The 17983-nt window shown below is 36.3% G+C and overlaps 1 protein-coding gene across 1 annotated transcript in view; it reads right to left on the bottom strand.

The window, feature by feature from the left end:
* Positions 1-17983, bottom strand: part of SLC5A8 (solute carrier family 5 member 8) — a 60690-nt gene that overhangs the window by 11518 nt on the left and 31189 nt on the right. The window contains exons 8-11 of the mRNA XM_007165816.3: positions 16905-16993; positions 16322-16434; positions 7851-7918; positions 11-97 (exon numbers count right to left, since the gene is read on the bottom strand). Coding sequence (XP_007165878.1) covers positions 11-97; positions 7851-7918; positions 16322-16434; positions 16905-16993 — 357 coding nt within the window. The remainder of the gene's footprint in view (positions 1-10; positions 98-7850; positions 7919-16321; positions 16435-16904; positions 16994-17983) is intronic.

Below are 17983 nucleotides of genomic sequence, written 5' to 3'. Positions count from 1 at the left end.
TAATACTTACTATTGAGTTGGCAAAGGAAACCAAAATTCCCAAAGCAAATACGCCCAGAAGTGGTCCCCCAACCATGCCAAATATGCTGAGTGCTGCCTACAAAAATAATAAAAAGTCATCAATTAGCAATTTCAAATCCAAAGTTAAAATGCTTTAAAGTAATTTCATCAGGATGAGGATTTAAAGTATTCAGCCTCCTCCTGACAATCATGGCAGCCTTGCCATTGACAAGGAGATAATCAGAACTTGGAAGCTTCTGCTTCTCTGTCACAAGTTCCATCAGTTCATTCAAGTACCCTCAATAAAAAAAGCAAAATGTAAAGAGGTTAGAGAACCATGAAACAAGAGGGACACTCCTTCTCCTGGTATTGTTCTTGTAGATATTAATAATCAACCACATCACTCCTTTGTGCTTTGGTAGTCTCAAAATCCCCTGCAAAAGAAGATTGTGGTAAGTACTGCTAAGAGACCAGAGATGGCAATGAAACCCAATGCTATCCTTGATTTCCTAAGGATAGAACTAGAATGAGAAGTATGGTTAAAAAAAAAGATTGATCAAATCATGTAGAAAGATTTAAACCTAACTGGTTAATTGCAACCTTTGCTTTGATGTAGAGATGCCAAAATCATGATAGTGAAAAAAAATGTACAGTATGAAGAATAGAGAAATGCAAATAGCTGAAACTTTCAAGAGATGTGTGTTCCCAATATTCAAAGGGCTAATTTTTGAAAGTGGACAGAACCATAAAAGAAGAATCAGGGACACACCAGTTTGTCCACAGAGTAAAAGTGACAGATAGAACAGAATGAATAAATAAAAAATATATATATATCAGGTCAAGAAAAATTTTAGAGCATATAGACTGCAGTCCTGGGTTAAAAAAAAAAGAAAGGAGGCTTACCTCGTGGACTAGGGAAAGGAGTGATGATATGATGATAGAGGAGAACTAGTGTTTGAGGAGGATATGGACTCAGGATATGATCCTAAGGAGTCATTTCACAGTTTCTCTTGAACCAGAGTCCAGTAGGAAGGAAGGTAGACTTTATGCAAAATGCGAAAGAAGTCACTTGGCCCATGTAGTGGTCACTGCGACAGTGTGACCTAGAGCCAGTTTTGGAGATACAAGGAATATACCCCCCAAAATACCCATCTCAGGAAATAAGACCTTGGCTAGAGATAAAGCAAGGAAGAATTGCCTTGGAGCTATGATGACTCTCCTAGAATATCTTATTATCTATACTCAGGCCAGAGCCGGTATATGAAAAAGGAGAAATCAACCACAATAAGAACTATAAGTAATAATGCAGACTATGGAGGAAAGCACACAAAGAGGAGTTTTGTTGGTTATGGCTTAGTTGTACCAGGTAAGCTTAGAGCTTCTGGACCTAATTCATTCATTCACTAATTCATATAATCAGAATGAGATCACACTATTTTAACAACTGGTATGCCCTAAGCAACCACCAACCAGGAAGGACCCAAGTTGGGTCTGAAGCAAGAGCCTGGAGGACTTGCTGTGCCCAGCATTAACCTTCAAGTTTCTGGGTCCTGGTCCCAGAGTTGGAGCCCAGGTGGCCATGGAAGTTTCATGGACCACTTAGGTGTGATCAGATAAGTGGATATTTATGAACCAATACATAAATAGGTACATTCAACCTGAATTTGTAGAATGTCTGCTTTGTCCTGGACACTGCAGTAGGCACCAGGTATTTGATACAGTATCAAAGAACAATGTCATAATCCTCACCTTCATGGAGTTATAAACTATTTAGTAAAACAGACATTAAATAAATAACTACAATAAAGTATTGTAATGGGGATGATACGAGAAATACAAGGTGCTCTGGGAACATTTGGTAGAGGGGAACTCAAACCTATCCAGGGAACAGAAAGGGCCTTTTTGAAAAATAATGTTTAAGTTGAAACTTGAAGAACAAATAAGACTTAGACAGTTGAAGGGTACTCCATACAGGGGGAAGAGTCCATGCTGAGGCTTGGATGCTAAAAACAGTGAAGTCCACTCAAGGTTCAGAAAGAAGAGACTAGGGGACTTCCCTGGTGACGCAGTGGATAAGACTCCATGCTCCCAATGCAGGGGGCCCAGGTTTGATCCCTGGTCAGGGAACTAGATCCCACATGCATGCCACAACTAAGAGTTCGCATGCCACAATTAAGGAGCCCGCACGTCGCAACTAAGGAGCCCACCTGACACAACGAAGGAGCCCACCTGCCTCAACTAAGACCCAGCACAACCAAGTAAGTAAGTAAATAAATAAATAAATATTTTTTTAAAAAAGAGGCTATTCCAAAGATTAGTCTGTCCTCTCCATTCCAACACCTCCAAAGAAGCAAGACAGCTTTCCAACACAAAAATGCTCTCTAATAAAAATTTAGCAAATGCCACAAGACATGAAGGACACTTTAGGCAATAAAAAATGTATTTCCACTCATAGGAATATGGAGTAGGTGTACTTTTCCCTATTCCTCCTGCTAATAAAACTAAGACTCCTGGACATTACATATAAAACAAACATAAGAAGAATCTAAAAGGTCGAGAGAAGAAGGCAGACTAGCTAGAACTTCAGGACTTGAAGAACAATACAATGGTGAGGTCTCTGAGTTTTCTTTTTGGCCCACATATCCCAGTCTTAGAGCTGAAGAATCTGGCAATCCAGAAATGACAACATGTGCAGGCCAAAAAAATCCAGCAAAGACCAGAAAAGGAGCAACTTAGCAAGAAAGAAAACTTTTAGATAATAACTGCTCAATTCCAGCCAGAATAAACTGTTCCCCCACATACACATGCCAGAAAAGGCCAAGTAGGGAGCCTAGATTCCATCCCCCACCAGCCTATTACAAGGCACCCCATTCCCTCCCTGCTCGGGCAGTCATAGGAGACCTAATGGAGAATCAGGACTTTCACCATTGCCCAGCAGGAACAAGACCACCTTCACCATGATGTCAGTGGAGACTGTTCCCACCCAGCAAAATAAGAAACTCCTCCCTTGGGTGTCAACAGAGGCCAAGTTGGGAACCTGGACTTCTACATACACCTGGCAATAATGAGACAGCTCCCTTCCTTACACTGCTGAAGTGGTATCAGAGAAAGAAAACCAAAACAGAAGGTGCATATAAGATCTAGAGTCTCATCACATAATATAAAAATGTCCAGGTTTCAACTGAAGTTCACTTTTCAGAGCAGGAATTAGGAAGAACTCAAAATGAATGAAAAAAGACAATCAATAAATGCTGATAGAGAAGTGACAGATATATTAGAATTATTTCACAAATTTTAAAGCAGCCATGATAAAACTGCTTCAGCAATTAGAACATGCTTGAAACAAATGAAAAAGTAGAAGGCCTTAGAAAAATAAAATAAAAAAGAAAGTATCAGCAAAAACATAGATGATATAAAGAAGAACAAAATGTAAATTTTAGAACTGAAAATATAATAACTTAAATAAAAATCTCAGTGGATAGGTTCAATATCAGAATTGGGGGGACAGAGAAAAGAATCAGTGAACTGGAAGACAGACCAATAAAAACCGCCCAATCTGAAAATAACAGAGAGAAAATAGGCTTAAAAATTAGTCACCAGGACCTGTGTGAATATAACAAAAAATCTAACATTCATGTCACCCGAGTCTTAGGTGAGAAAAGAAAGAGAGTGGAGCTGAAAATTACTCAAAGAAATAATGTTTGAACTTCCCAAATTTGGCAAGAAACATAAACTTACAGATTCAAAAGCTAAGCAAACTACAAACAGAATAAACCCAAAGAAAAACGTGCCAAGACACGTCGTAATTAAACTTCTGAAAACTAACTTCAAAGAAAAATTTCTGAAAGCAGCCAGAGGAAAAAAAATGACACCTTACCTATAGGGGAAAACAATTAGAATGGCAGCAGATTTCTCCTCAAAAATAATGGAAGCCAGAAGAAAGTAGCACAATATTTTTCAAGTGTTGGAAAAAGAGAACTGTCAACTCAGAATCCTATACCTGGCAAAAATATCACTTGGGAATAAAGGGGAAGTCAACACATTCTCAGATGAAGGGAAACTAAGAAAATTTGTTGCCAGCAGACTTATCCTTAAAGGAATGGCTAAAGGAAGTTCTCTAAATAGAAAGGAAATGGTAAAAGAAGGAACCTTGACAAATCAGGAAGAAAGAAAGAACACAATAAGCAAAAATAAATATAATAGGCCTTCCTCCTCCTCTTGAGTTTTATAAATCATGTTTGATTGTTGAAGCAAAAATTATAACACTGTCTAATGTAATTCAAAATGTATGCAGAGTAAATATTTAAGACAATTGTGTTATAAACTGGGTAAAGAGACAGAAATGGGGTAAGATTTCTATACTTTACTCGGATTGGTAAAAGGACAACACAAGTAGACTGTGATAAGTTATGTATATACACATAAAGCAACAAATGAAAATGCTAAACTAAGAGACAAACTCAAAACAATATAGATAAATCAAAATGGGATTCTAAAAAATGTTTAAGTATCCCACTTAAAAAATTGAAAACAGGGCTTCCCTGGTGGCGCAGTGGTTGAGAATCTGCCTGCCAATGCAGGGGACACGGGTTCGAGCCCTGGTCTGGGAAGATCCCACATGCCACAGAGTGGCTGGGCCCGTGAGCCACAACTACTGAGCCTGTGCATCTGGAGCCTGTGCTCTGCAACAAGAGAGGCCACAATAGTGAGAGGCCTGCGCACCGCGATGAAGAGTGGCCCCCGCTTGCCGCAACTGGAGAAAGCCCTCGCACAGAAACGAGGACCCAACACAGCCAAAAATAAATTAATAAAGAAAACAGAAAGAACAAACATAACAAAAAACAGCAGACTTAAGCCCTAATATTCCAATAATTATACTAAATTTTAAAAGTCTAAATACCCCAATAAAAAGACAGAGATTGGCAGGATGAATTTAAAAACATAACCCAACTATATGCTGTCTACAAAAAACTCACTTAAGATATGATATAGGCAAGTTCAATTAAAAGGTTATCATGCAAACATAATCAAAGGAAAGCAGGAGTAACTATTTAATATCAGATAAAGTAGTCTTCAGACAAAGAAAATTATCAGAGAGGAACATTATATAATGATAAGAGGACTAATTCACCAAGAAGCCATAGAAATCCTAAATGTATATGCACCAAACAAGAGAACTGCAAAATACAAGCAAAAACTAATAGAACTAAAAGGAAAAGAGACAACTACACACTATAGGTTAAGAATTCACCACTTCTGTCAACAATTGATAAAAACAAATAAGCGTAAAATCAGAAGGATACAGAAGAACTCAGCACCATCAATGAGCAGGATCTAATTGATATCTCTAGAACACTATGCTTAACAACAGCAGAGTACACATTCTTTTCAGGTGCCCATGTAACAGATACCAAAATACTATATCCTGGGCCATAAAACAGACCTCAACAAATTTAAAAGAATTAAAATCATACAGAATGTGTTCTCTGACCACACTGGAATGAAATTAGAAATCAATAGCAGAAAGATAACAGGAAAATCGCCAAACAATTGGAAACTAAGTAACATACTTTTAAATAATCCACGGGTCAAAAGGACATATCAAAGGAAATTTTAAAACTCCAATACAAAATATGAAAAGTTATGGGACATAGCTAAAAGTGCGGAGAGGGAGATTTTTAGCAATTAGTGCACACATTACAAAAAAGTCTCAAATCAATAATCCAGTGTCACACCTCAAGAAGAGCAAAATAAACCCAAAGCAAGCAGAAGGAAGAAAATAATGAAGATAATAAAAAAAAGCAATGATTTAAAACAGAAAAACGATATAGAAAATCAATGAAACAAGAAGTTAGTTCTTTCAAAATATCAATAAAAATTGACAAACCTCTAGCAAGACTAAAAAAAGAGATAAAAGATAAAATTACCAATATTATGAATAAAACAGGAGATATCACTAAAAACCCTGCAGACATCAAAAGTATAAGGGGATACTATGAATAATTCCACACACCTAAATTTGACAACTTAGATGAAATGGAGCAATTCCTCGAAAACACAAACTACCATAATTCATCCACTATGAAGCAGATAATTTGAACAGCTATAACTATTAAGGAAATTGAATTCATAATTTTTAAACTCCCAAAAAAGAAATCCCCAAGCCCAGACGGTTTCACTAGAGTATTCTACCAAACACTTAAAGAAGAATTAACACCAATTTTACACAATCTCTTCCAGAAAATAGGAGAGAATTCTTCCTAATTTATTTTATGAAGCTGGTATGACCCTAACACCAAAACCAAACAAAGGCATTACAAAAAAATATTACAACAGATCAGCATCTCTCATGAATATAGATGCAAAAATTCTTAGCACAATATCAGCAAATAGAGTTCAGCAATATATAAAAGTAACTATACACCATAACCAAGAGAAGATTATTCCAGGAATGCAAGGCTAGCTTAAAATTTGAAAATCAATCAGCATAATACACCATGTTAAAGGGCTAAAGAAGAAAATCATATTGTCGTATCGAATGCTTCAGAAAAACCATTTGACAAAATTCAACACTCATCCATGATAAAAACTCTCAGAAAAATAGGAATAGAGGGGGATTTCCTTAATTTGGTAAAGGGCACGTACAAAAATCCTACAGCTAATGTACTCAAGAATGAACCAGTGAATGCTTTTCTCATTCAGATTGGAGAACAAGGCAATGATGTCCCCTTTCACCACTCTTATTCAACATGATGTGGAAGTTGAAGCCAGGGCAATAAGGAAATTAAAGGTACATATACAGATTGGAAAAGAAGATATAAAACTATCCCAATTTGAAGATGACATAATTTTACGTGTAGAAAATCCCAGGAACTAATAAGTTCAGCAAGGTCACAGGATACAAACAAATATACAAAAATCAATTGTATCTTTATATATTAACAAACACATGGACACCAACATTAAGAATACAATACCATGTACAATCACTCAAAAAAAATGAAATACGTAGGTGTAAATCTAACTAAATATAAACATGATTTGTATATGAAAATTACACAGTAGTGGTGGAAAAAAAAATCAGAGAAAATCTAAATAAATGAAGAGATACACTATGTTCATGGATTAAAAGATTCGACACAGTAAAAATGTCAGTTCTTCCCAAATTGTTTTACAGGTTTAAGGCAATCCTATCAAAAACTAAGCAAGATTTTTTTTTTAGATATAGAGAAGATTATTCTAAACTTTATATGGGAAGGCAAAGGAACTAGAACAGTTAAAACAATTTTGAAAAATAAGAATAAAGTGGGAGGAATCAGTACTTCTGAATTCAAGACTTATTACAAAGTTATAGTAATCAAGACTGTATGATCTTGGCAGATGGATAGACACATAGATCAATGGAATAGAACAAAGAAACCACAAATAGACCCACACAAATATGCCCCCCTGATTTTTCACATAGGTGCAAAGGCAATTCAATGGAAGAAAGATAGCTTTCACAACACGTGGTGTTAGAGCAACAGGACATCCAAGGGGAAAAGGGAATAAAAGAACATCAACCTAGGTCTCATACCATTGAGGGAACTGGGTAAAGGGTATATGGGGTCTCTCTGTATTATTTCTTAGTATTGCATGTATATCTATAATGATCTCAAAATGGAAAGATTAATTTAAAAAAAATTTTTTTAAGAATTTAGTCATCTATGTTCCTTGGTATGTCTATTTGTAGACATATAGAGAGAAAAGTCTGTTAGGATGGTCACATCAACACTAAAAAAAAAAAAAAAAAAGCGGAAAAGAGAAGAATTTAGTGATTATGACTCAAACCTTCCAGGATTAGCTCTTACCTGCAACAAAGCTCCCATTAGTGATGCCAGTGCAGCCATTCCAATACACAAAGCTCCAAACAGCACACCTAGATGGATGATGTAAAAGCCATTGTAAAATCCAGACTCAGAGGATTAGAATTCTCAATAGATTAAGCTACCACACCTTGATTCAAAGTACATAATATGACTATTACAAAGAATGGCCACCTACCTCAGAGCCAGCTAAAAAAGGAAAGGGTTGTTGTTCTACAGGATCAGCAGTGTGCAAAGAGGAAAGAAAATACTGATACTGTGTCCCAGGATTAATTACATTAGGTTATATAGGTAAAGAGTCCCTAAAATTAACTACAGGGATTTAAAACCTAATAACTATTGTGTTATTAATATAATCCTCCATAAACATTTGTTGGTAAAGGAAGGCTCAGGGAGCTTCTGGGTTGGCGAACACATGGTATGCTCAGAGAGGGCATGGATGCTCCATGCTCTTTTCCATATCTTGCCATATTCATCTATTCCATCTGGCTGTTTTTGAGTTATATCCTTTTACAACAAACCAGCAATCTAAAAAAGTCTTCCAACCTCTGGCCTGGCTTAGAACATCACTGGTTCTGCTGATGCCCTACATCCTTCCCCAATCACATGCCAGCCTGCCACTGTTTCTCAGAGACGTGTGTCTGACAGGGTTTTGGTGCTCTGGCCAGCTGTCAGGCCTGAGCCTCTGAGGTGGGAGGGCTGAGTTCAGGACATTGGTCCACCAGACACCTCCTGGCCCCACTTAATATCAATCGGCTGGAGCTCTCCCAGAGATATCCGGCTCAATGCTAAGATCCAGCACCACTCAACGACCAGCAAGCTCCACTGCTGGACAACCCATGCCAAACAACTAGCAAGAAAGGAACACAACCCCACCCATTAGCAGAGAGGCTGCCTAAAATCATAATAAGTTCACAGACACACCAAAACACACCACCGGATGTGGTCCTGCCCACCAGAAAGACAAGATGCAGACTCATCCACCAGAACACAGGCACCAGTTCCCTCCACCAGGAAACCTACACAACCCACTGAATCAACCTTACCCACTGGGGGCAGACACCAAAAAAAACAGGAACTAAAAACCTGCAGCCTGCAAAAAGGAGACCCCAAACACAGTAAGTTAAGCAAAATGAGGAGACAGAGAAATACGCAGCAGATAAAGAAGCAAGGTAAAAACCCACCAGTCAAACAAATGAACAGGAAATAGGCAGTGTACCTGAAAAAGAATTCAGAGTAGTGATAGTAAAGACGGTCCAAAATCTTGGAAATAGAATGAAGAAAATACAAGGAACGTTTAACAAGGACCTAGGAGAACTAAAGAGCAAACAAAGATGAACAACACAAAAAATGAAATTAAAAATTCTCTAGAAGGAATCAATAGCAGAATAACTGAGGCAGAAGAATGGAAAAGTGACCTAGAAGATAAAATAGTAGAAATAACTACCACAGAGCAGAATAAAGAAAAAAGAATGAAAAGAATTGAGGACAATCTGAGAGACCTCTGGGACAACATTAAACACACCAACATTCGAATTACAGGGGTCCCAGAAGAAGAAGAGAAAAAAAAAGGGACTGAGAAAATATTTGAAGAGATTATAGTTGAAAACTTCCCTAATATGGGAAAGGAAATAGTCAATCAAGCCCAGGAAGCGCAGAGAATCCCATATAGGATAAATCCAAGGAGAAACATGCCAAGACTCATTAATCAAACTATCAAAAATTAAATACAAAGAAAAAATATTAAAAGCAGCAAGGGAAAAGCAACAAATAACATAAAAGGGAATCCCCATAAGGTTAACAGCTGATCTTTCAGCAGAAACTCTGCAAACCAGAAGGGAGTGGCAGGACATATTTAAAGTGATGAAAGGAAAAACCTACAACCAAGATTACCCTACACAGCAAGGATCTCATTCAGATTTGATGGAGAAATTAAAACCTTTATAGCCAAGCAAAAGCTACGAGAACTCAGCACCACCAAACCAACTTTACAACAAATGCTAAAGGAACTTCTCTAGGCAGGAAACACAAGAGAAGGAAAAGACCTACAATAACAAACCCAAAACAATTAAGAAAATGGTAATAGGAACATACATATCGATAATTACCTTAAATGTTAGTGGATTAAATGCTCCAGCCAAAAGACATAGACTGGCTGAATTGATACAAAAACAAGACCTGTATATATGCTGTCTACAAGAGACCCACTTCAGACCTAGGGACACATACACACTGAAAGTGAGGGGATGGAAAAAGATATTCCATGCAAATGGAAATCAAAAGAAAGCTGGAGTAGCAATTCCCATATCAGACAAAATAGACTTTAAAGTAAAGACTATTTCAAGAGACAAAGAAGGACACTACATAATGATCAAGGGATCAATCCAAGAAGAAGATATAACAATTATAAATATTTATGCACCAAACACAGGAGCACCTCAATACATAAGGCGAATGCTAACAGCCATAAAAGGGGAAATCGACAGTAACACAATAATAGTAGGGGACTTTAACACCACACTTTCACCAATGGACAGATCATCCAAAATGAAAATAAATAAGGAAACACAAGCTTTAAATGATACATTAAACAAGATGGTCTTAATTGATATTTATAGGACATTCCATCCAAAAACAACAGAAGACACTTTCTTCTCAAGTGCTCGTGGAACATTCTCCAGGATGGATCATATCTTGGGTCACAAATCAAGCCTTGGTAAATTTAAGAAAATTGAAATCATATCAAGTATTTTTTCTGACCACAACGCTATGAGATTAGATGTCAATTACAAGAAAAAATCTGTAAAAAATACAAACACATGGAGGCTAAACAATACACTACTCAATAACCAAGAAATCACTGAAGAAATCAAAGAGGAAATCAAAAAATACCTAGAAACAAATGACAATGAAAACACGATGACCCAAAACCTATGGGATGCAGCAAAAGCAGTTTTAAGAGGGAAGTTCACAGCAATACAATCCTACCTCAAGAAACAAGAAAAATTTCAAATAAACAATCTAACCTTACATCTAAAGGAACTAGAGAAAGAAGAACAAACAAAACCCAAAGTTAGTAGAAGAAAAGAAATCATAAAGATCAGAGCAGAAATAAATGATCCAGAAACAAAGAAAACAATAGCAAAGATCAATAATACTAAAAGCTGGCTCTTTGAGAAGATAAACAAAATTGATAAACCATTAGCCAGACTCATCAAGAAAAAAACGGAGAAGACTCAAATCAACAGAATTAGAAATGAAAAAGGGGAAGTAACAACTAACACTGCATAAATACAAAGGATCATGAGAGATTACTACAAGCAACTATATGCCAATAAAATGGACTACCTGGAAGAAAGGGACAAATTCCTAGAAAAGCACAACCTTCCGAGACTGAACCAGGAAGAAATAGAAAATATAAACAGACCAATCACAAGCACTGAAATTGAAACTGTGATGAAAAATCTTTCAACAAACAAAAGCCCAGGACCAAATGGCTTCATAGGTGAATTCTATCAAAAATTTACAGAAGAGCTAACACCTATCCTTCTCAAACTCTTCCAAAATATAGCAGAGGGAGGAACACTCCCAAACTCATTCTACGAGGCCACCATCACCCTGATACCAAAACCAGACAAAGATGTCACAAAGAAAGAAAACTACAGGCCAATATCACTGATGAACATAGATGCAAAAATCCTCAACAAAATACTAGGAAACGGAATCCAACAGCACATTTAAAGGATCACACATCATGATCAAGTGGGGTTTATCCTAGGAATGCCAGGATTCTTCAATATACACAAATCAATCAATCTGATACACCATACTAACAAAGTGAAGGATAAAAACCATATGATCATCTCAATAGATACAGAAAAAGTTTTCGACCAAATTCAACACCCATTTATGATAAAAACCCTCCAGGAAGTAGGCATAGAGGGAACTTTCCTCAACATAATAAAGGCCATATATGACAAACCCACAGCCAACATTGTCCTCAATGGTGAAAAACTGAAACTATTTCCACTAAGATCAGGAACAAAACAAGGTTGCCCAGTCTCACCCCTATTATTCAACATAGTTTTGGAAGTTTTAGCCACAGCAATCATAGAAGAAAAAGAAATAAAAGGAATCCAAATCGGAAAAGAAGAAGTAAAACTGTCACTGTTTGCAGATGACATGATACCATACATAGAGAATCCTAAAGATGCTACCAGAAAACTCCTAGAGCTAATCAATGAATTTGGTAAAGTAGCAGGATACAAAATTAATGCACAGAATTCTCTTGCATTCCTATACACTAATGATGAAAAATCTGAAAGAGAAATTAAGAAAACACTCCCAATTACCAGCGCAACAAAAAGAATAAAATATCTAGGAATAAACCTACCTAAGGAGATAAAAGACCTATATGCAGAAAACTATAAGACATTGATGAAAGAAATTAAAAATGATACAAACAGATGGAGAGATATACCATGTTCTTGGTTTGGAAGAATCAACATTGTGAAAATGACTATACTACCCAAAGCAATCTACAGATTCAATGCAATCCCTATCAAACTACCACTGGCATTTTTCACAGAACTAGAACAAAAAATTTCACAATTTGAATGGAAATACAAAGGACCCCAAATAGGCAAAACAATCTTGAGAAAGAAAAACGGAGCTGGAGGAATCAGGCTCCCTGACTTCAGACTATACTACAAAGCTACAGTAATCAAGACAGTATGGTACTGGAACAAAAACAGAAATACAGATCAATGGAACAGGATAGAAAGCCCAGAGATAAACCCACACACGTATGGTCACCTTATCCTTGATAAAGGAGGCAAGAATATACAATGGAGAAAAGACAGCCTCTCTTCAATAAGTGGTGCTGGGAAAACTGGACAGCAACATGTAAAAGAGTGAAATTAGAACACTTCCTAACACCATACACAAAAATAAACTCAAAATGGATTAAAGACCTAAATGTAAGGCCAGACACTATAAAACTCTTAGAGCAAAACATAGGCAGAACACTCTATGACATAAATCACAGCAAGATCCTTTTTGACCCACCTCCTAGAGAAATGGAAAGAAAAACAAAAATAAACAAATGGGACCTAATGAAACTTAAAATCTTTTGCATAGCAAAGGAAACCATAAACAAGACAAAAAGACAACCCTCAGAATGGGAGAAAATATTTGCAAACAAAGCAACTGACAAAGGATTAATCTCCAAAATTTACAAGCAGCCCATGCAGCTCAATATCAAAAAAACAAACAACCCAATCCAAAAATGGACCAAAGACCTAAATAGACATTTCTCCAAAGAAGATATACAGATTGCCAACAAACACATGAAAGGATGCTCAACATCATTAATCACTAGAGAAATGCAAATCAAAACTACAATGAGGTATTACCTCACACCAGTCAGAAGGGCCATCATCAAAAAATCTACAAACAATACATGCTGGAGAGGGTGTGGAGAAAAGGGAACCCTCTTGCACTGTTGGTGGGAATGTACATTGATACAGCCATTATGGAGAACAGTATGGAGGTTCCTTAAAAAGCTAAAAATAGAACTACCTTATGACCCAGCAATCTCCCTACTGGGCATATATCCTGAGAAAACCATAACTCAAAAAGATTCATGTACCATAATGTTCACTGCAGCTCTATTTACAATAGCCAGGACATGGAAGCAACCTAAGTGTCCATCGACAGATGAATGGATAAAGAAGACGTGGCACATATATACAATGGAATATTACTCAGCCATAAAAAGAAACAAAATTGAGTTATTTGTAGTGAGGTGGATGGACCTAGAGACTGTCATACAGAGTGAAGTAAGTCAGAAAGAGAAAAACAAATACCATATATATTACCCAGCTAACACATATATATGGAATCTAAAAAAAAAAAAAAAAATGGTTCTGAAGAACCTAGGGGCAGGATAGGAATAAAGACGCAGATGTAGAGAATGGACTTGAGGACGCGGGGATGGGAAAGGGTTAGCTGGGACGAAGTGAGAGAGTGGCTTGGACATATATACACTACCACATGTAAAATAGATAGCTAGTGGGAAGCAGCCGCACAGCACAGGGAGATCAGCTCGGTGCTTTGTGACCACCTAGAGGGGTGGGATAGGGAGGGTGGGAGGGAGACAAGTGGGAGGGGATATGGGGATATATGTATATGCATAGCTGATTCACTTTGTTATAAAACAGAAACTAATACACCATTGTAAAGCAATTATACTCCAATAAAGATGTTAAAAAAAAAAAAAAAAGGAAGGCTCAGGTGTCTGTTTTCAGTTTGCCAGAAACAGGACACAATTCAGCTCTGCTCTGTATAACATGTTGGGGGAAGGGAGTAATAAACTTCAGAAAGTCTTCTGAATTTCTCCTGGGAAGTGGCAATCCACACCAAAGAGTGTTTTAGGACCTTTAGCCTTCTCATAATCTCCATCAACATCCACAAACCTTTCCTGTTAAACTAGCAAAGAAAGGCAGTTTCAAGACAAGTATTATATTCCCCCTTCTACCAAACTATTTTCCTGAAACTTTATACAAATTCTCAAGCCACCATCAGTGGTCAGCTTACAGGATTTTTTTTCTCTTTTGGCTTTCAGTATTTTCCAGATTTTCTCCAAGTATACATTTTGCTTTTAAAATTACTATAGGAAAATGTTTTTTTTTTATTAAACCCACCCCCTATTCTTATTTTTAAAGACTTCCATTCAGCAAAAATCACCTGAAATCCGTTAATATAATTTCCCACATATAAACTTCAAAATACAAAAAATAAAATGAATGAGAAATGTGTTTATCAAAAAATTAGTGCATTCCTTATGTTATTTCAATCTTACTTAACACAAGCACTCACACCTTTGTTAAGCGTAGTAAGTAAATAATCTTATTGCACCAGAATGGAAAAACTTACATTAATTTTTTCAAAGTGCTTTTGTCGCAATGATTTTTCATGCCTCCAAACTCTATTATAAACAGTATTTCCAACATATTTAGCTAAATTCTTCTCTATTTGGCAGCTCATGAATGGTCACCATTGTGGTTTTTTGTACTCAGAGTTATCGGAAACATTCAAGTCATTTGCAGTGTTCTTCTCTATGATGTCCTTACTGTATATACCTCAAGATAATGACTATATACAACCTTTCAAAATGAATGAAAGCCTCATCTACACTAGCGGAGTTGATTTGTTATTAATCATCATCAACATCATTCCTGAGTACCAGTTAGTGGCTCTTGTTTTACATGGATTATCTCTAAACCTCATAGTACCTGCAAAGTGAATATTTTTTGTTCTCATTTTCCATATAAAGAAACAGAGGCTCAGATGGGTTTGCTCAAGGCTAACAGCTAGTTAACTGGTGAAACAAGACTGAGTCTGTCTAGCTTCAAAAGCTTCTATTTGTTCTACTAAACCACACAATTTCAACAGTCCCATAATGAACCCATCTAAATACCCTTTAGGAAACATTGTATCATCCTGAAATTATGCTGCAGGATTAAAATCAGGTACATAATAAAATGATGCAATGTTAGTTAAATTTAGGGGACACTGAAGAATATAAATTAAGTACTTATTCCAGGCTACAGTCATGGGAATTATATATAGAACTATGGTTTAAAACAGAATATTATTTACTATGTCTCTGACAGTCTATTAGTGCTATTGAGGTTAAAGATTCTTTTTAAAAAAAATAAGTTTGTTAGTCATTCATCCCAAAACATGTATACTCAAGATTTGAAAATGAAGAAGGAAGTACACTAGCCAGATTTTTTTGAGTCAGCTATTACAGTTGGGACATCTGGGAACTGAGGTTAAAGCCCTTTCCATTCAATATGATATTTAACCCCTAATAAGGTCCTATAATCTATAAATTTAAGCATTCATATTGAATGAAGGAGTTGAGCATACCTTGGACAATTTTATTGATTATCTTCTGGACAGTCTACATGTGCAGAGAGAACAGACAATCAAGACCGGTAAAAAATCATAATGCTCTGTTCCTTTATCTTCAATCCATACACACAGACTATATCTTAAACTGGCAGTGCCCTCTTAGGTAATACAGAAAAAGCATGGCTCTTGGTTCCAAACTAAATTTCTTAAAACTGTGGTCTAAGTTTTAGATGGTAAAGGGTTAAATTTTTAACTATGGCTAAGAATTTTAACATGGATTTGGGATAGGAAGAAGGCAGGAAAGAAGGCTAGCCAAATAGCACCCCTGGCAATTGTTTTTTGTGGTGGCCTGACAATTGTTTGAAGTATGTCTCAAATCTTGATTGCAAATATGGCCATGACTGCATTAAGTCACATGCATGTGAGTGTATATACACTCACACTCACTTACTCCATATTTTCCATGGAAAAGAATTTCTGGTATTTCTAAAAATCATCTCCCAGAGCTAAAATGGAATTGTGAAACAAAAACTTACTCATTCCTTGGGAAATCCAAAAGAGAGACCTTTCTGAGAGAGATGGGAAGAGAGGTTTGACTAGGTCTTCCACAGTTACTGCTGCTAAGGCATTAATACTGGAGGACACTGTGCTGTAAGGGAAAATCACAATTTTGATTAATAATGTTTAAACTTTAATAATACTTTAACAAGGTAAAAGAAAAGGGAAAACATACTGTCACTTCTGAAATATAACCAGATTTCTACTACATTATTTAAAAAAAATTTTTTTTATTGAAGTATAGTTGATTTAGGCCCGAGTGCCTAGAGCCCGTGCTCCGCAACGGGAGAAGCCACCACAATGAGAAGCCCGCACACCGCAACGAAGACCTAACACAGCCAAAAATTAATTAATTAATTAAAAAAACAAAAGAGACTGATGACAATATCCAGCCCCTAGAGAGAAGAGTTGGACCAACAGAGAGAAGACATGGAGTACATTACCTATATGGGGGCCATTTGTGCTCATGTCCAGAATTCAGCTTTATCTCCCCCAAATATCCAATAACAAAAGAAAGATCCCAAAAGGGAAATCTTATATTATTAGAGTCATAATTCATACCTTAATGTTCCACTGTAAGCACAGGCCACGAAAAGTCCAGGAAGTCCCGGATAATCTTGCAGAATGTCCAGTACCAAATAAGGCATGAGCTGAAAAATACCAAAATTTACTCTCGAGTACTCTTTGCTATGAAATGAAATTAATTAACACCTCATTTATCTTGTGTTCTTCAAGAACTGAAGGAAGCTATTCTACATAACTGAAATGTCCAAATATATAAAATTAAACTCTTTACCTGCTAACACTTAAAGAAAAGAATAGCACAGTAGTTAAGGGTACAGGCTCTGGCTTCAGACAGATGTGGCTTTTGTTATTTAATCTCTCTGAGCCTCAGTTTCCCCATCTGTAAAATAGGAATAATAATCCTAACCTCATAGAGTTGCTATAAAAGTTAAATTAGATAATCTGTGTAAGTTCTTAGTATAGTACACAGAATAGGCTCAGTAATAGGTAGCTGTTCTCATTCTTTGGAATAATAAATCAATTTAAAGAAAATATTTTACATACCTCTGCACTTAAGTAAGAAGAATTCACTTAATTTAACTTTACTTGATGACTCAAGATTATATTTGTGAACTTCAATCACTGTTCAGGATTAAAAATGTAATTTTAGTTGCATATACAGTTGACCCTTGAACAACAAGTTTGAACTGTGTGGGTCCACTTAAATGTTGATTTTTTTTCAATAAGTACAGAAAAATGTACGTGTAGAACATCGTATGCATGATTTGTATTACATAGTATGTATGCAAGGATAGCCTACCCTTACATAGGCATGAGGTGAGTGACAGTTAATATAAAAATAATGTGTTAGGTTTTTTTTTTACTGTTTTATAACTTTGCTTTCGAAGAATTATATTTATATAATTATATTTATATAAATATATTATACTACACAGTATGCCTCTCTCATAATTGGAGAAACTGTGCATCAACTGATGATCACGGGTGATTTTTTTTTAAAAAAAAACAATCTTTCCAATGCTGTATTATCAATATGACTGTAATACTGTATGCCATCCAAACTTTATAATGATTCATTTATTACCATATAGGCGAGGCTACCACAAAGCAATCGT

This window comes from Balaenoptera acutorostrata, chromosome 11, assembly GCF_949987535.1.
Source record: "Balaenoptera acutorostrata chromosome 11, mBalAcu1.1, whole genome shotgun sequence".
Taxonomy (NCBI): Eukaryota; Metazoa; Chordata; class Mammalia; order Artiodactyla; family Balaenopteridae; genus Balaenoptera; species Balaenoptera acutorostrata.
This window is presented reverse-complemented; position numbering and strand designations above follow the sequence as displayed.